The sequence below is a fragment of the Heloderma suspectum genome, chromosome Z (assembly GCF_057233095.1).
Source record: "Heloderma suspectum isolate Gila_16-S chromosome Z, 16-S_ref, whole genome shotgun sequence".
In the NCBI taxonomy this organism is placed as follows: Eukaryota; Metazoa; Chordata; class Lepidosauria; order Squamata; family Helodermatidae; genus Heloderma; species Heloderma suspectum.
In genome coordinates, this window is record NC_139476.1 from 7,312,136 (window position 1) to 7,331,718 (window position 19,583).

Genomic DNA, 19,583 nt, shown 5'->3' on the forward strand with positions numbered 1-19,583 from the left:
AGGAAGAATGGGTAGGAGAGGTGCATCCATTTGATGTGTCTTTTGTGTGCAGAAAAGTTGGAAGTCGCACCAGTTCCTCCCCACAGCATTTTCCTACGCTCACGAGTGGCATGTGCAATTTAGTGCCGACCCAGAAGAATGGATCACATGTGCCTGTTTTGAAGCTGGACTTCAACCCCCCCCCATGCCAATGGTTTTAGCCCACATGGCACCCATTCTGTAAGCAAAATAATGGCACTTAAAACACGCGGACACAACTGGTTTGTGGCTGCAGCTATATTGTTTGGTTTGGAGTGTACTGCCCCACGCTGGGTTTTCCTAACAGTATGGCTATGCATACATCGAGACTAGAGCTGGGTTAAGGATGGACTGCAAAAAGAAATTCTCTCCTGCAGAGAGTAATTGGCATAAGCTCTTGGAGCTTACATGGGTTTAGAAAAACAGCCCTTCACAAATTGATGGGAAAGACACTGCCTTCATGCTGCATTTGTAGGTTTCCTTGAAGCAACAGGATGGCCACTGTGGGAGAGAAGATGCTGCCCTACATGAGCCTCTACACTGGAGCCATAGAACAGCTCTTGCTTTCTCAACTGTCTTTTTGCCCAGACATGCCCCTCTGCAGTCCCCACCCACCCCCATACGTTCAACCAGAAGCCAAAGAAACATCCTTGCAGAACTTTTTAAAGTTTTTTTTTTAATTTTTGGTTTTTCAGGGTTTTTTCCTCCTTTTTGATTTTTTTTAAAAAGCCCCTAACTTCTATGGCTTCAAGGAAGCTTCAGAGAAACTCAATACCTTGTACACTTTTTTTTTAAAAGCAATAACTAAACTCGCAATGCAACAGTCTCCTGCTTTGGATCTACGCCAGTACAAATCTCGTATCTATTCAGACTCAAAATTACCTTTTGTTTTTTTGTTACACAATTTAAAAAACAAAACAAAAACACACAATTAAGCCTGCAGGATTCATTTTGATGCAAGCCAGACAACATGGGTCAAAACGTAAACCTGATAAGACCAGAAAAAGGGGGCTAATACCACCCCAATGGATGTACTTGCACGTTCTGTCACTTCAGTTGTCCTTTAAAACCTTCCAAGTTTGTGTGTCTCGTTAACCCCCCCCCCCCAAAAAAAACAACCACATTGCAACCGGTAGTCCAAGCACACTCATGCACTCTTTACATAAACATTTTTAATTTTTTTAAATTTCTTTTACACCTTCCTGGGACTGGAATTACATTTTTTTCCAGCACAACATTTAAGGCTGTATTTTTTTTTCTCTTTGCACTGTTTGGGAAATAAGCTCAAACATTGCACATATCTAAGCAATCCTATTTTAGTGGAAGTCACCAGAATCAGATTTTTCTGGGTACCCTCTCCCAACCTCTTGGTTCTCTTTAGCATGGCAGAGGCACTGCTGTTAGAAAGTTTATAAACGAAGCCCAGTAGAGTGAGACGATCTGATTTTAAGTCCCTTCCTCCTCCAAATGGCCATGAAAACATTCAGTCAAAGATGGCAAGGGCTTGGAAAATACCTCTGACCTGTCTTTAAAGTCATGAAAAAATTGGGAATTAAGGGCCGGCCTTGGCAGTAGGTTGAGTGTGGGGTGGGGGGCGATTTGCATCTTCTATCATCTGCCTTCAGTCCAACATCTACCATGGAGTTGCTGTCTGCCATGCAGCCCCAAAGTGAGAGGACCGGAATCTAAGACTCACAGTAACGCAGGGACAAGTTCAAATCTAGCTCTGTAAAGTGAATGGGATGAGGGGCAGGTAAAAGTCTGGTGGGGTAGCTGGGATGGTGGGAGGCAATCATCCCATAAGCACGAGGGGTGAATGAAGCCAAGCAGACACAATTTAACACTAGTGAGGTGTGTGACTGATGTTGAAGACCCTCCCACACATCTTTGTTTTGGTGCAACTATACTTCATTCGACCCAAAGAGTTACTGTTTCGTTCAGCAGAGACAGAAATGCTCCCCTCCCACCACCACCCACACCTCTTCCCCGAGCAGATCATTTCACAAGTGCCATGATGATAACATAAAGTGTGTGTGTGGGGGGGGGAGCATGCTATTCTGGAACAATGTGGGGCCCCATCCCTTGTTTTATAAAAATATTTGTATCTATGAAGAAAGAATGGCTCTCCTGCCTTCCCAGGGAAGTGGCTGGCTCCCGTAACGCCGCAGTTGTCGGAGATGGAGCCGTGCTCTGCTTTGGGCCTGGCTGGCTGCAGGGGGGCAGAGATGTACATAAATTCAGGCACTGGCAAGGGGCCCAGCGCCCGTAGATGAGCTGTGGCCGAACCAGGCACATCCTCTCCTACCAAACAGAAGGGTGCGCCAGGGTGTCAACCCCCTGTCCGTTCTTTTGGGACAAAAACACCTGCTACAGAGAGAGAGAGAAGCACCAGGGGGAGGAACTCTGCTTCTCTACCCCACCATGCAAAAGTGAGGAACAGACCTCATTCTACCCATTCCTGCTTCCTCAGCAACGTACACTTTGGTTTGGGATTTTAAAACTTTTTTTGTTTGGCCCAAACAGCGTGCTAAATCTTCCAGGTGATTCTATTCCAACAACAGTCACGAAGGGTCCATTTCCACAGAGGGCTGTCCTATCCCAGGGATGATCCACATTCAGCTCCCAGCCTAACTGGAGGCCGGAGAGCTGGATTTTTGAGAAAGAGCATTTAAAAAAAGAGAGCAAGAGGGTGGATTGTCCTCACACGACGCATTTGGAAGCTGTCCCACTCCCCCCCACCCCACAAATGGAAGCTTACACAGTTCATGCTGATGATTTGTTTCCATGAAAGATGGCAGGGAGAAGGGGAGCAACCATAGGGTTGTACCCCCAAAGCCACCGCTGTAGATCCTGCCAAGGGAAGAGGGTTAGCATGCTGCCCCATGCATTGTGGGAGGTGGATTGCTCTCTAGCATAGCCTGACTCGGCAGCACTGTCCATTTCGGTTTTACTTTGGTCGTAGCGGCTGCTTCCTTTTTCCCGCAGCTGTCTTAACAGTGGCTGTTGGGTTATGTTTGGCTGGCGACCGTTCCTGAGATCCAAGACTTTCCACCTTGTCCTCCCCCCGGCCATACGAGTGGTTAGGTCTTATTTTACTATTTTCTTTTTCAAACAAACATCTAAAATCTGATCATTTCAAGACACAGATGTCACTTGTATTGCTACAAAAAGTGCATTGAGAGATTGGGGCAGGGGGGAGAGTGTAAACTACCCCACTCCCTCCCCTGTACACATAACGCACACACCCCATTTTGCCTCCCGCCGTGCTCAGAGGGCGCTCCCCCCCACACACAACAGAACATCAGCAATGACAGTGTTGGCATGGCCAGGGGGAATGGAACCCAGGAAAGGGCAAAGAAAGCAAACAGGAGATCCTTTTAAGGAAAGAAAAAGTAAGATTTTTGCATCGCTACAAAAAGGAGAAGAAAAAAAGTTTGCCCCACTGTTCAGGCACAAGGGCTAAGATGCAATTCTTAAATTAACTTAAGAGACACGGACGCAACGGTGGGGAGGTACGGGGGGAATGCTTGCAGCCGCTTTTCTCAGGATCATCGCTTTGCTTCTAAAGGTAAACGCATGTCATTGATTCCCATTTTTTTGTTTTCTTCCAAAAACTGTTCAACAAAACCAAAGGGGGGAAAGAAGGGGGAGAAAACTGACAAGTGGAAGGGCTGTTGCATAAATAGTTAATGCTTTTTCTGTGGACTGGACGGCAAGGAGGGCGCAGGCGCCGTCAGCAAGGAAGTCCAACGTGCTTTTTGTTTTTCCCACCAGTGGTTCCGCAACTCCATTCATGTCTCTTGGGAGGACGGGAAAAGAAAACACGGGGTCCGGTGTGCGGGGCTGGGGAGAGCCTCCGGGCAAGCCCGTCAGCAGAGTCAAAGCGGCTCGTGCCCCCACCCGCTAGCAAACTGGGGCAGGGGAAGAGAGAAGCCTGTTCCCCATCCATTTAAGGAATCAAGTTCCATTATCCACAGCCAGGAAGTAAAGGAAAAAAACGCAGTCCTGAATGGATCCTGGCCTTGGCCAACGGGTGTTCACTTCTGGTGCTGGATCGTTTTCCTCTTCCTCCTCTTGAAGAAACAGCAGCACCTAAGAAGAAAGACCGCCACCACCATCATCATCATTTTTAAGAGCCTCCCTTTTTAATCTGCAGAAAACCCAAAACCATTTACAGCAGGGATGGAGAACCTCCTCCTAACCCTGCTCCCTGTAGGGTAGGAAGGAAAGGAATCTCCACAGTTACCTCCCATCAATCATGGCAGATGACCGCGGGGATTCCGCTGTGTGCTGTTCCCCTCCCAGGTGCAGCACTGTTCCACCCTGGGCCTCGGTTAGGGCAGCTTCACCGGCCAGGCAAAGCCCATGCACAGTGAAAGGGCCAGTTGAGGAGATGCAGCCAGTGCTTCAATCAGGGACGAAATGACATCTGGTCCTCCATCCAGAAATAGTTCCCCACCCCTAATTCACAGGCTATGTTGACAAACATGCAGCAGTGAAGAATTGGGGGGGGGGGCTTCGATTGTGAAGCTCCCCAGGTAAGAAAAGACTGAGTCAGACCAAGGCTGCATTTTAGTTTTCCACTGAAAGCCAAACCTCTGTTCTGAATGTGGAGTGGCATCCCTTTCCCACTTGGCATTGCCACGGTGAAAACCCTCCATATCGGCAGAAATTTCATTTAATTCTCCTGCCCTTCAATAGAATTTATCAGGGTGGCTTACAAACCTCCAAATCATCAGAGAATACAACATTACAATAAGGGCAATAACAAGTGCGGAAAAGCAGATCACACGTGTGTGTGTGTCTGTTTGAAGAGGGGTGGGCAACTTGTGGGCCTGCAGATGTTTTGGCAACCAACTCCCATAATCCTTCACCACTGGCTGTGCTGGGGAAGGCTGATGGGAGTTGTAGGCCGACACCTCTGGAGGGCCACAAGTTGCCCACCCATGGTATAGCTTGGGAAAATAAAAAGATCTGCTACAATGAGAAAGAGCTCTTTCTCCCCAGTCACCTGCCATCACATCACATCTCTCCACTTGCTGTGAGAATGGGCTGAGATCAACATAAGAGAACGGTGTTAAAAAGCACAATATAAATGCTAAAAATTGCTGCTGAAGATAATACTTCCTTTCCACCTGCCCTGTAAATGATCAGATTGACCAAGACTCTTTCGCCTGTATGACAACTCTGTCTCATAGAGACCACTCCAGAATTACAGAATTCAAACCCTTTGGCTTCAAACACACACTTTTATTTTTTTTAAAAAACTGTGCCCCCCCTTTCCTGCCCTCAAAAAATAGGGGACACCACTAACGCTACATAAGTACTCTATCAAATCCAATGGGAAACGGATTTGTTTAAAAAAAGGAAGAGTCAATCTGAAAATAAAACCCCAAGAACAAAAACCATGGCTTAAAATGGATTCCTTACTCGAAAGCCAAGCAGCACGCAGGAAACTGCCTTATACAGAGTCAGGCCCTTGGCCCGTCTCCTGGTCCGTCCAGAGACGATGCTCTGGATGGACCAGAGGCCTGCCTCTGCCTCCAAGGTTTCAGTTCCACATCTTCGCTATGCTCCCAAATCTACAGGTGTTAATGACATGGACGTGCGTGGGGTTGTGTCTCCGGCCATGTTTGAAGCAACAGAATCTCTTCCGCCTTTACTGATGGCCAACTCTCGTCAACAAATCTCAGCGGGCTGCCAAACTGGCCAAGGATTTTTGGGATTGCACCATGCACCCTTTTCTTCCATTTAACTCTCTCTCTTTTTCTAAGAGCCCAGCGAAAACAGGGTCTCTCTTAAAAAGCCTCCCAGCACAGCCACACGTGAGCAGGGGGCCACGGGGGGGGGGGCCGCAACTCACTTTGTGTCATCTGTCACCTCTACCTCCGCAGGGGCGGTGATGGGGGCGTTCGAGTGGCCAGCAGTGGGGTCATCTGTGTTCAGTTCTCCGTTGGTAGAACTCATGACCTAAGGAGGAACGAAAGCCGGGAAGGTGAGCAGCCAAGCAACTCTGGGAGGAGACAAGCAGTGGGTGGTCAAAAGCGGTCCCTCAGCAATCCTTGCCTTCACAACACCAGCGGGGCGGTGGGGTGCGGGTGGAGCAGCAATTCAGGCCCAACACAACTGGAGTCTTGCCACCAGCTCACAAGTTTAGGGCCCCTGCTCTGCACCACTTCTTGCACGTCTACTGGTTTCACACAGAAAGCACCGAAATAAACGCCGAAATGAAGAGACCGTGGGGTCTGGATGGGCTTTCCAAGAAGACATGGCAAGCTTTCAGACACGACATGAAATTTCATCAGACAGAGACCCGCCCCCACAAAAGGAAAAGGGATCTAATGAGTTCTAATATACCCACACACGGCTGTCGGGCCTTCTTTGGCTCAGAGATTAGCAGCAACTGCATCAGGGCATGCAAGAAAAAAATGTCTAAAAAGATGGAATACATTTTGGTGTGGGCCAGAATTAAGGTGTCTTGAGGCATCTTAAAGACTAACAAATTTATTACGGCATAAGCTTTCATGGATACAGTCCATTTCATCAGATGCATGAATCTGATGTCTTCTCTGAAAAAAACCCATACAATTTTGAAAACTTACCATCAACTTCAGAAAGAAGCACCCTCTTCCTTAGTGAATTTCCCCTTGTCTTACCTCCCGCTAACCAAGGTTTCACTTTACATCTGTGCCAACACAAACCAGGTTCCCTCATAACCATGGCTTGCAAACCTACTTCAAACCATGGTTTCAGTTGTTGGCATATGAGGATTGGCTGCTTTGCCTTAACCATGGCTGATGTTCGTCAGTGTGTATATGTGAAATTTGAAAGCAGCAAACATTTGAGCTCAGGGGGACGGTGGGGTGATGGCATGTACTAAAAAAACAGCCGAAGGCCTTTCCAGATAGTACCACAGGTTGGGAGCTCTACAGTGAACATATTTAGTCATGAGGCCTAGAAACCCAACACAGCTGAGATTACCCAAATGTATTATTCCACTTTGGGGGGAATAATTTGAACCCTGCCAATAAATGATGTTGAGGATCTGAGCCTTTAAAATGTGTGATGGGATTTTGCTGCTAGTTCTGTCAGCTATTTTAAATTTTGTGATGCTTACTGTGTTATTCTTTCGTACTGATGTACATTGCCCTGAGAATATTTATATTGCAGGGTGGCATAAAAATTTATTAAGTAAAAACAAAAATCCAAGTTTCCAGTGTTCTGGTGAGCACCTTCCAGGATGTGCACCTGGCATATTGCTTAGTGCTTCCTGCCCCCACCCCCAAATACTTAATTACAAGTCCAAACTTTTGTTCCCCACTCCATCATAAAGATAAAAAGGAACAAAAAGCACCTTTCTTTGCTTTGCACAAATGAAGAAGACCCCCAACCTTTGCAACAAGTAAACCTTGTACACTGGTGTGCAAATACAATTAAAACACACAGTAAGTCCCTGCATGTGGCAGGATTTTCCAGGGAACAGAAAAAGCACAGAATACAGCTTCCACAGGTATATCTGCTTTAATCTCAAAGAAAGAAAAGAAAAGACAAGATTTCCAGGTGGGGAAAGCTGCACTCTCCCTGGCAATGCCCTGTGTCCTTCCTTGAAATTAGCAAAACCAGAATGAAGCCAAACAGAAAATAATGAAAGCCGGAGAGCCCAGCAATTTCAGGTTTCCTGGCTGCCCAGGTACAGAATTTAAAACGTCTCTGAAGAGCACGAAAGGCACAGAGACAGGCTTCACATGCAGGCTTCACAGTAATGACGGGGGGGGGGGGCATGCAAGGACAGACACTGAGCCTTAAGGCGAAGAAATCTCTGACTACAGTGACAATGACAACCTGTCATTGGAATCCAATCTGACTTGGATTCCTGCATTGAGCAGGGGGTTGGACTCGATGGCCTTGTAGGCCCCTTCCAACCCTACTATTCTATGATTCTATGCTTCCTGACGGAGTGAGCGGTCTCCCCAGCATTTTAGTGGCACCAACGTCACACACACAAACACGTGCACACATAGCAGGGGCACTGGAGTGCATCTATGCCCAAGAAGCAGCAGAAATCCCCACCACGGAAGTGCCACGTGCTCCCTTCCTCCAGAGGCTGCTGGGGGAGAGAGGAGACAGGCATTGGGACTGGGTCTTATCCGAAACCCCAGTGCTCAGAGAACAACCATCTCCTTGGCCTTTTGAGTTAGGAGAGGCCGGATTTTGGCGGGGGGGGGGATGATAGCTCAGAACTCTCGTTTTGTGGGAACAACTGAGGATGGAAGCTGGTCCAATACAAAGAGCGTGAAGCAGAACAGGAACCCACATTAAATTAAAAAAATAGAATTACAAACTCTCCTGCTTTTAAAACTGATTATCTCTGGGCTGCTTCACGAGGCCAGTCTCGCACTTCAAGGAGAATGCAGCACACGATGCAGACCATCCACAATGACACAGCAATGATTCTGCCAAACATACCGGCTTAAAATGGTGCAGCAGGCGTGATCACTAAACTGTGCTGTGGCTGCAGGAGATTTGGACCACACAAGCCGGTCCTCAGCGTCCACCCTCAGGACACCACTTAAAACCTCATCTGGCGCCATCTTCTCTCCAACCCCATGTGCAACGAGGGTTATTCAAGAGCAGTACAAGAGAAGGACATTTCTTGGCTCGTCCGACGCAGCTTTGGGAAACAAGCAGTGACCCCAGTCCAAAATGGCGATTGCAAGAAAGAAGGGTGTGAATTTAACGGTGCCCCAAACGTCATGGCTCCAGTGAGAGTGGAACCGGACTTAAAAGTGAGTTGGTGTGGACATGGCTGGACACACTCCAGATCAAGGGGGAAGCATGGAACAGCCTGGCTGCGGACAGCAGCTCGTGAGTCCCCCGCCCCCCGCCCCGCCATCCCTCTCATGTACCTGCACAGAACCCCCAAGCCTGCTGGTTGCCAGATGGGTTCCTAGCGGTTCCTCAGCAGGCTGCTGGCCCGGCTGGGGATCCCAAAACTCCGTCCCCTCGGGTGACTGCTAATGACAGAGGCAGGAAACAAGGGGTGGGGGAATAAAACACACAAGAGAAAACGAGAAGAAGAGAGAGACAGGGACGGGAGTTCCGGGGCAAAGGAAATGACAGGAAATGAAAGGGGTGGGGAGGAGGAAAAGAAGAAGTAGAAGAAAGACATGCAAAGGCAGAAAAATAATATAAAACAAGCCAGAATGCAATCTCTACAGCATCCCTAGAAAGTAACTGGCACTGCCAGGAAGGGAAACGGAGAACTGGAGCATTGGTTCCGTTCCCCGCTGGATTTGCAATCGCTTCCGAGTTTGCAAGCACATACACACGCTGTCACTGGTTCTCAGCTCTGTGCTCCCATCCAGAGGATTGCCCAGAAGACACGCGATTTCAAAATGCACCACGGGTGAATTCTCATATTGTCTCTCTCCTCACAAACACACACTTTGGTTCCTAAAGAGACGTTCTGAACGAGGCTCCAACCTGGAAGCCCAAACGGCTGGATAGGAGATCCTTGCGATCCTTCGGACGAGGCCAAAAGGAATGGGCTGCAGCCGACAGCATATGTGCCCTTCAGATGAGAGACAGGACGAGGTCGCAAGGGTCCCCAGCAGGGACCTTTGGAGGAGAAGCCATAACTCAACAGCACGGCCCCGGCTTTGCGTGCCAGACCTCCCAGGTTCAACCCTGGCGTGTCCGGTTCAAAGGATCTCTGGAACCAGGGCGGGGAGAAGCCTCTGCCCACCGTCTTGGAGAGCCGCCGCCAGTCAGCATTTAGAGCACCAGGCTCAACGGACCCCTGCTCTGGCTCGGCATCAGGCGCCGTCTCATCCAGCCACACATCCCCATGCGCACAGCCCTGCCTGGTGGCGTGTCCTGGCCGCCGAGATACACTGCACTCTTTCCACCAGGTGGCGCCACCTGCCTCACCCGGCATGCCGTGTCCCGTGCCTGAAACTGGGCTCTGGCCTGGTGGTGCCTCCCTGCCCCGTCCCGCCTGGTCCGCCTCCTCTCCACCCCCCACCCCCCAAACAACACTCACCTGCTGTTTGATGTACTGCTGTGCTTTCTCCCTGTTCAGAGGCTGGGCCTGTGCATCGCTCTGAATTGTGCCGATGGGGGTTGGCTGCAAAGAGAAGAGGCGTAAAGGTCTCGGCGGCGGCTACACAACAGCGCGATTGGAACGAGACTCCCGTGATGCGCTACAGAAGGGACTGCCCGGGTGCCTGCTTTGGAGGCCGCAGCTAACACGGAAGGCAGCTGCTAGGAGGCTCAGCAGAGCACCCAGCTACATGCGCATCACACCTGTGATACGAGAGAGGCACTGGCTGCCTATTAGCTACCGAGCCATGTTTCTGTGAACATACAAAGCCCTAAATAACTCCGGACCAGGGTACCTAGCTGACCGCCTTCCCTTATGTACGCTCAGTTGGCTCCCAAGACCATCTGAGGAGATCTTACTGGTGGTTTCTTGACCAACAGAAAGTGGCCGGGTAACAGCACATAAGCGGGCATTTTTGGCAGTGGTACCTGCCCTTTGGAACAGCCTCCCACACGTGGTTTGAGAGGCAGAAACTGTGGTGACCTTTAATCATCTCTTGAAAACATGCTTGTTCGCACAGGCTTTCCCTGACCAGTTCTTGATTTTGTCCGGTTTTATTGTTGTTCTTGCTATAAGGTTTTTAATTTATTATTTCATATTAGATGTATATAGGTATAAAAACACTACATATACATTTTAATGTGATTCTTCTGAATATTATGCGATACAGAACTATTATAAATAAGCAACCCACCATGATCTGTCTCCAATTCAGGCAGGTGGGCCTTAAAATAGGGCCACTGTGGAGCTCCCAATGTTGACTTTAAATGACACCACCCCAAAACCTTCTATGTTTCCAGTTCTAGCAAAATATCAGTAGCAAGACTGCGAGATAGGGTGTTCTTGGTGGCTGCTTCCAGACTTCGGAACTCCCTGCCAAGGGAAGCCAGGCTAGCTTCATCCCTGGCAGGCATTTTTATTCAGACAACTATTTGGCTTTTAAGCGAGCTTCTTTGCTAAAGTAGGTTTTATCTGGTGGGGCTGTTTATTTCTCTGTTATAGATGTGCTTTTAATTGTTTTGCTCTTATGTTTAATTATAGTTTTGTATTTTGTTCTGTGTTTTATTGTTGTTAGCCATCTTGAGAACTATTTGTACTGGAAAGGCAGGATATAAATTTAGGAGGTTTTCAAGCCACTTTGCCCCCTTGTAATACAGCTGTGTTCAAGATCTATTTCCTGCACATGGAGGCCACGTTCAGACAGTCATGCCTTGGCTTGTTAAGTCGAGATATTCATAAGTATCCATCCCCTTTGCCATGAGCCCTGATTAAACCAGGAAGTCTCTAACTGACCAAGCTTTCTCTGTCTGTCAGAAATGGGAAACTATGGTTACCAGTTACCAGCTTCGGAACAAGCCAGGATATTAAACTGACTTCAAACCATGGTTTAATATCCTGGCTTGCTCCAGAGCTGGTAACCACAGTTTCACAGTTTGGACAAACCTATGGTTATTTAGAGGCTTCCTGGTGGATTACAGGCCAAGCAAAGGGATGCCATGCTCAACGGGGTACAGACAAACATATCTGAGCATGGACAGAACACCCTTTCTGTCACCTCTGAGCAGTGGCAACAAGGATGGTGGCACTGATAATTAGGGAGGAGAGCTTCCTTGGCTACGGGTTATGACTGCTAAATCGAGAATGGGCAGGGAGGGCTGATATGCAGTCATTCTCCTTCACCTGATGGGCCAAATCAGACAAGAGGTATCTTCTGATCCACTCCAATAATTTGCATTCATATAGTATATAACTATCTGTTATCTGTGAGTAGAGCTACACATCCTATTCTCGAGTTGTGTATATAGAACCTTTCACAATTTGACTACAACTCCCAGCATTCCCCAGCCAGCATCCTCCTCTCTGGCAATCCATCCATCTCTGTAAGTTACAGGATAACACTTGATGCATCAGACGAAATGGCACAAGCTTTCACGGACTACAGTCTGAGATAGAAGTGTTAGTCTTTAAGGTTCCACAAGACTCTTTCGTTTTTTTGGCTGTAACAGACTAAAATGACTCACTCACAGAATGCTGGACTAGATGGACCCTTGGTCTAATCCAACAGGGCTCTTCTTATGTATGTGTGAGAAGCCACGTTTAGAGAGAGTTTACCTCTGAATACCAGTTATTGGAGGGTTTATAAGAGGGAGGGAGGGACTGCCTTCACAGCCTGGCTTCTGGGCCTGCCAGATGCATCTGGTGACCAGTGTGGAATCAGGACCCTGGATTAGATGGACCTTTGTCCAATCCAGAAGGGCCCTTCTTATTTTCCTTCCAGGGTGGATAAGGCATCTCCAAAGCACTTCCAAAAAAAGCATTATCCCTTGGCAACATTCTGGTAGTTGTTTTCTAAAGCTTCCAACATATGGTGGTACTTCCCTCAGTGAAGAAAAGGCTTATGCCACAGCAGCCTTCCCCAAACTGGTGCCCCCCAGATCGTCTGGACTACAACTCCCATAATCACCAACCATTGGGCACGCTGCCTGGGGATGATGGGAGTTGTAACACCACACACTGCCAGGTTGGTGAAGGCGGTGCCAAAGTATCTCCACTCATTTCCCCACTGGGCAAAAAAGCACTGCGCGTGTGTATAACACATACCAAAAAACGTCCCCCGAAGACGGCATCCTGGCTACCCACAATGACTACTTACTAAGGGCTTCCCGGCCCAGTCATATTCGTAATCGAAGACGTAGCCATTCCGGTCGAACAGGTCGGTGAACAGCTTCCGCAGGTAGTCGTAGTCCGGCTTCTCAAAGAAATCCAGACGCCGCACATAGCGGAGGTACGTGGCCATCTCCTCTGCAAGAGACAAAGGCACCCCCCGCAGGTCAAAACACAGCCTGCGGCCAGAAACAATGGCCTGGAGCAGCAAGTCACGTGACTGGAGGGGGTGCTGGGGAAGCCAGCCAAAAGAGAATGGAGGCAACGGTGCTGGAGGAAATGCAGTGACCTCCAGTGGGCAGATTTAGGTGAGTTCTGAGAGACAAAAGGAACTCCCTTCTTTATAGCTGCGTCATTAACTGATGGGACTTACTGCTACAAGATATGCTGATGGACACTGGCTTGCTTTCAAAGGGGACTGGACCAATTCGTGGAGGAACAGCAAGGGGAAGGGAAGGAGGAGTTCATCCGTAGCTACTAGCCACAATGCCTCCATGGCGCTGCCAGGTCCAGATGCTGTCTATCTGTTGAATCCCACTGCAGGGTAGCAACTGTGGCAGGGGGCTGTTGCCTTCATGCTGTAGGAAGCAGGAAGCTGGACGAGACAAATGGGCCTTTGGCCTGGTCCAGCAGAGCTCGTCTTGTGTGCAAGAGCTTTTTCAATGTTTGTTTATTGGGAATAACTTATCCCCCTTCCAATATTTCGCTGTAACAGAGGGGAAGGAACTAAAGAAAATAAGGACAACAGAGAATTAGCAGACTGATGCACACTGGGAGAGAGAGAAAAGGAGACTTTTGAGGGTGGGCTAAGAGACTACAAGCTTTTTCTATCCTGCCAACAGACCAGGACTGAATTTATGCCACAATTATGCAGAAAAGGCAGACAGGCACAGTGCTGGCTCAGAATTCCACTTCCAGGGCATTTTAGCTTTATTTTAAAAGAAGTATTAAGTCACGCTGCGAGACTTTATGTCTCCAGAGCACACGGAGGACTACAACCTCAGAAGCCAATGGCATTTCCAGCGGTTGTGGGGTAGAGCTTCAGTGGGGCAGCTCATGGATTCTGGGCCTTCTACGATCAAAATTTATTTATTTATTGCATTTATCCCCCGCTTTTCCTCTTGCAAGGAACCCAAGGCGGCTTACATTATCCTCCTCCTCTCCATTTTATCCTCACAACAACAACCCTGCGAGGTGGGTTGGGCTGAGAGTCTGTGACTGGCCCAAAGTCACCCAGTGAGCTTCCGTGGCCGAGTGGGGACTAGAACCTGGATCTCCCGGCTCCCAGTCCAACACTCTCGCCACTACGCCACAAAGTCATGCAAAATTGTTTGCAAATTTGGACACTGGTAAACTGGCCACTTAAGCCAGGATTTCAGGCATGCAATCTAGATCGCCTGGGGCCAGACTTCGGATCTCGGCCTCAATTTGCAAAAGGCCTTGGGTCTGCGTGCCACTCCTGCTCCAAACCCGACTCTCGTCCCTCAAGTGTATTCAGCTGCAATGCCACGCACTTCTTCGGGGAGTAGGTCTCATTGCATTCAGGGGGCCGTACTTTCGAGTAAATCCAGCATAGGGATACAAGGCTGGATGGGCATTTCGCACATCCCCATCCGCCCTCCTCTGCCCCAATCCTGCCAAGACTTACAGCCTTGCTGAACTGTCTCTCTCTCACACACAAGGGCAGTGAAGCCTCTGCAACCCTGCTGCGTTCGGCTACATCATGCCCAACTGGCACAGCCATGGCTGACTTAGGAAGTCCCCAAAATACTTTTAACTTAGGTACCAGCATGTGGCGGCATTTATCTTTTGTTTGGTGGCTGGCTTCTGGAGCACTAACCCATTTTAGGAAGAGTGAGTTGGAGAAAACCAGAATTTCTACTTTCAATAGAGTTTTCTCCTTAAAGGACTATCTCACTCTCAACCTGTAAACATAACTGGCTACTTTGCCTTGCTGACCACTGAAAAATTTGTTGATTTAGGAAGTGAAACAATCTTTCAACGATATCAGTTACTAGTGCTTGTTATTACAGTGTGTTATGTACCTTAATAATTGTTTATAGGAGTTCCTGATGAAGACTATGTACAGTCGAAATGGGAACATACCAGGGTTCTGTTGACTGATATAATTATGGCTGAAATGGTTGTGATGACACCGATATGATTGTTATAAACAACCATATTGATGTTAATTAATGCAGATATTCATTTCTCTGATGTTCTCTTAAAGAGCAGAAAAGGGCAACTAAAATGATTGAGGGGATGGAGCATCTCCCTTATGACAGCAGGTTACAATGGCTGGGACTGTTTAGCTTGGAAAAAAGGAGGATCAGGGGAGACATGAGACAGTTCTGTGAAATTATGCATGGGGTGGAGAATGTGGAGAGGGAGACATCTCTCTCTCTCTCTCTCTCAATCTCTCTACCAGAAACCAGTGGGGGCATCCCATGAAGCTGATTGGTGGGGGATTCGGGACAGATCAAAGGAAGGGCTTCTTCACACAGCGCAGAGTGAAACTATGGAATTCACTTCCACAAGATGTAATGATGGCCACCCATTTGGATGGCTTTAATAGGGGGTTAGACAAATTCCTATCTAGAAGGCTATCAATGGTTACTAGTCCTGATGGCTCTGTGCTACCCGCAGTACCAGAGACAGTGAGCCTATGTACACCAGTTGCTGGGGAACATGGGCGGGAGGGTGCTGTTGCACGCGTGCCCTGCTTGTGGGTTCCTGGTCAACAGCTGGTTGGCCACTGTGTGAAGAGAATGCTGGACTAGGTGGACCCTTGCTCTGATTCAACATGGCTCTTCTTATGTTCTTATATTTTGATTTTGTTGTTGTTTATTCGGTCAGTCGCTTCCGACTCTTCGTGACTTCCTGGACCAGCCCACGCCAGAGCTTCCTGTCGGCCGTCGCCACCCCCAGCTCCCTCAAGGCCGAGTCTGTCACCTCCAGAATATCATCCATCCATCTTGCCCTTGGTCAGCCCCTCTTCCTTTTGCCTTCCCCTTTCCCTAGCATCAGCATCTTCTCCAGGGTATCCTGTCTTCTCATTATGTGGCCAAAGTACTTCAGTTTTGATATTTTGATCATATTGATGGTACACATCATATGATGTGTACCATCATCAATTGATGGTACACATCATATTTTGATGTGTACCATCAATTGTGATTTGTCATATATGTTATTTGATTATGATTGATACGGTTATGACATTGAGATGAACATTATAAATGGTATACAAGCACTGGAAAGATTCACTCCCTTTATAATTTGATGTGTACCATCAAGTACATTATTTATTAATGTTGTATAAAATTATTTTATTGGTCTAGTGCGGTTCTGTTAGGTCTCTTGCATCTTGTGTGTTTGTTCCAAGCTGTTCTTGAGGACTTTAGTCTTTTTTGTTTCGCATAGTTGATTTGGTACCAGCATCCTGACGCCAAATGGGAGAAGAGCATTTGGGTTACATTGGTCAAACTGGTCCCCACTACACAGCCAACTGACTGGAGGAAGGTATCCTTCAGGACAGAAAAGCAGCCCTGTTGGATCAGACCAAAATAGGCCCATCTTGCCCAGCATCCTGTTTCCAACAGTGGTCAGCTTGATACCTTCCAGCCTTGCTTGCAGGTTTTTTGGTAGCAACAGCCCTCACCCAGCAACCAGTATCCAGAGAGAGAGAGAGAGGGCATGCTACTGAACATGGAGATGCTCTTTAGCCATCATGATGAATAGTTCCAGCGATCAGAGCTCAGTGCCGTTGCTTACATATCCAAGGTGGATTCTGTTCCACATGCAAGAGGGAGGGATCAGCAAACAGGGCGAAACCCCACAGATGGCAGCAGTACATAAAAGGTTTTTTTAGGAAAGGAAAATCCCAGAACAGCCTTATCAGGACTAAATGTGCTCAGTGGCCAAAGAGAGCTGTGTGACTATTGGAAACTGGGGTAAAAAAGGAAAACCGGGAGGGTGTGTGTGTGATGGAATGGCACGTTGTGGCAGAGGACCCGGCTGGCTGGAACCCTGAACAGGAGCGCTCCAGGCTGCGACATTTTATGGCAAGCCCCACTCATCATGACAAATGGCCATTTGACGGAGATCCCTCCTCCGTTGTGACTCTGTCCAACAACCCCTTTCTTAAAGGCATCTGAGCCAGTGACTGTCACTGCGTCGTGTGGCAACGCTTACCAGGGAAGTTTTCACAGAGGACTTCGACTGGGGTGGCTCTCTTGGTGTCGCCGATCTTCTGATACCGCTCCTTCAGTGTGTCCGCCTAGAGAGAGGACCGGGAGAGGAGAGAAAAGCAGCAGATCAGTCTGAGGGAAGAGGGGACAGCTGAGCCTTGAACAGGCCCAGTGGGAAATGATTGCTAAGAGAAAGACCATCACCCTGCCAAAAATCGGTCTGCCCCCTAAAGCCGCTGGGTGAGTTGCTGTGACCTCACGGAAAGTTCATCAACATTTTGCTCGCTGCGTGGGGAGGGTGAAGGCACAGCCCACACGGTTCTTTGCTGTGCAGGTGCCTTGGTGGAATACACCTTGCTGGCTTGTGGGGCAGTGCCAAAGCCGGGATGACACAGCTGAATCTTTGGGCAGCCAATGTGTGGGAATGGTCCCAGCTCGTGGGATGGGGACTGGATCCAACATGTGAGCAGGGCTTGTATGTGTTCCACAACAGCACTACATGGAGGAAATCACTTGGAGGTGCAGAGTTCAGAAGGCCAAGGATCTCAGCTATTCTTTTTACAGTTAAACCCAAAAGAATACATCTTAAGTTTCTAGCCCTCAAGAAGCTGACCCTTGAAAGCACACAGGTAGCGGTTAGCAGAATCCCAAAAGTTGGTGCTGTGCAGGCTTTCTAAAGCCCCTTCTTACTACTAACATAAGTAGAATATGGCTATACATTCATTTGCTTAAATTTGCATGGTTTCCACAAAGACAGAACTCACCTTCAGGCCCTGCCAGGGCAGACTCCCCCGGAGGAAGTACATGAACATATGACCAAGTGCTTCCAGGTCATCTCTGCGGCTTTGTTCTGCAGAGGAGACAGAAAGAGACCACTGTGTTGAGTCAGGGGCTTTTCTGCAGCATTGGATTATTTCAGCACCCTTATAACATTGTAATATTCATTTATTGATTGATTTATTAGCTGCCCATCTGGCTGGCCATTCTAGGCAGCGTACAGTACAAATAACAATACAAAATAAAACATAGTCAACTAAACAAAACAACATTGCTCTAAAAAAAACAACACGCCTAACCCACCCTAAATGCCCACCTGAACAGCCAGGTTTTCAAAGCCCAGTGGCTCATCAAAGAGAGGTAATGGCAGAGGTTGCTGGGGGGTGGGTGGGTGGGGATTCCACAAAGTGGTGGCCATCACAGAAAAGGCCCTCTCCAGCTGGATGATGGGACAGACAGAAGGCCTACCGAGGCTGATCTCGTTAAGCAGCCTGTCTGGTGTTGCTGGAGGCGCTCCTTGAGATAGGCTGGGCTGGAACTGTATAGGGTTTTAAAGGTCAATACCAACACCTTGAATTGGGCCCAGAAAACAGCTGGTAACCAGTGCAACTCCTTCAGCACTGGAGTGATGTGGTCTCGCTGACGGCTGCCTTTAATCAGGCGGGCTGCCATGTTCCGCTCCAGCTGCAACTTCCAAACCGTCTTCAAGGGTAACCCTACATAGAGCGCATTACAGTAGTCTAGGTGAGAGGAGACCAGGGCATGAACTACTGAGGGAAGCAGATGGTTAGGGAAGTAGGGACACAGCCGCCATATCAGCTGGAGTTGATACAGTGCCGCCTGGCTCATGGCCGATATGCTATTCAAAGGCTTTTTAAAAAATCATTTTTAAGAAATACATGAATACCTTGAAAAGATATCACATTAATACACAGTTTCATTATAAGCCTAATTAAATATGACAAAATTCCTTCTACTGTCAAATCTTTAATAAATAAATATGACCCAGTATTGGGGAAAAGGACGGATATAAATAAATATAAGAAGAAGAAGAAATAGAATTATTCATTGGCTTTGTTGTTGTTGTTTTGCTTCAGTAACTGTTTGTGTGTCCAGCGTGGTGGCAGCATTTCAGAGACAGCTTGACAGACAAGTCGTAATTGTATGCTTTTGTAAAAAAAAAAAAAAAGGTTTTGGCACTCCTGCCGTTAGCTATCCGGAGCTATTCCACACCCCTCCTCTGTGCAAGATTTAGTGAAATATTCACTAAGGTCAATAAATAAATACATTAAAAAATAGAGGATGGGCTCCTGACATTTCTCTGCTCTGCGTGGACCTTGGAACCTTGCTCTGCAGGTAGCTTAATGATGTCTGAGCGGGTTGGAAGCCCCCCATTTGCTTCTTTTTAATCAGCAGAACTCCTGGTCTTGGAGCTGCTGTGTGGCAGACTTGAATTCAACACACACAACCCATTTTAACCTTGCTGTAACTCCTGCTGTTTTTATGAGCTGGTTTTTACTGCTGCGTGTGTCGAGGGCCTGATCCATGTCGGAAAGCAGGCCCGAGATATTTAAACAAGCTTAAAAAACACACATTTTAAGGTGGTTGATACTCACACCTCCGTTCACTCGCCTCCTAACAACAGCACTTGCTTCTGGACAAAACCATTCTGGCCGCCCCTACCCTGCCTCTCCTCTCTGCACTCAAAGTATATTAATTGTCAGCCCACAAAACCATCTAAGACCATGACGGTGACCCTTACTGGGTCAAAAACCAGGAGTCCATCCAGTGAAGAATCCTGTTTCCCACCATGGCCAACAAAACGCCTCTGG

The 19,583-nt window shown here is 48.0% G+C and overlaps 1 protein-coding gene and 1 long non-coding RNA gene across 9 annotated transcripts in view; one reads left to right on the plus strand and one right to left on the minus strand.

Moving 5' to 3' along the window:
• Positions 1–611: 611 nt before the first annotated feature.
• Positions 612–19,583, minus strand: part of CSNK1G2 (casein kinase 1 gamma 2) — a 77,087-nt gene continuing 58,115 nt past the window's right edge. For 6 of the 8 annotated variants that reach the window (XM_084826422.1, XM_084826418.1, XM_084826420.1 and 3 more), the window contains 6 exons: positions 17,739–17,824; positions 16,979–17,063; positions 12,774–12,922; positions 10,061–10,144; positions 5,882–5,988; positions 612–4,110 (listed from right to left, as the gene is read on the minus strand). In XM_084826422.1, the coding sequence (XP_084682548.1) occupies positions 4,056–4,110; positions 5,882–5,988; positions 10,061–10,144; positions 12,774–12,922; positions 16,979–17,063; positions 17,739–17,824 (566 nt within the window). In that variant the 3' untranslated portion in view covers positions 612–4,055. Of the gene's footprint in view, positions 4,111–5,881; positions 5,989–8,924; positions 9,033–10,060; positions 10,145–12,773; positions 12,923–16,978; positions 17,064–17,738; positions 17,825–19,583 lie in introns of all 8 variants that reach the window. The other 2 variants (XM_084826423.1, XM_084826415.1) reach the window with 2 other exon arrangements.
• LOC146333597 (uncharacterized) lies at positions 12,857–18,968 on the plus strand. The gene is made up of 2 exons (XR_014786516.1): positions 12,857–13,092; positions 15,641–18,968. It is a non-coding gene; the product is annotated as an uncharacterized LOC146333597 (long non-coding RNA).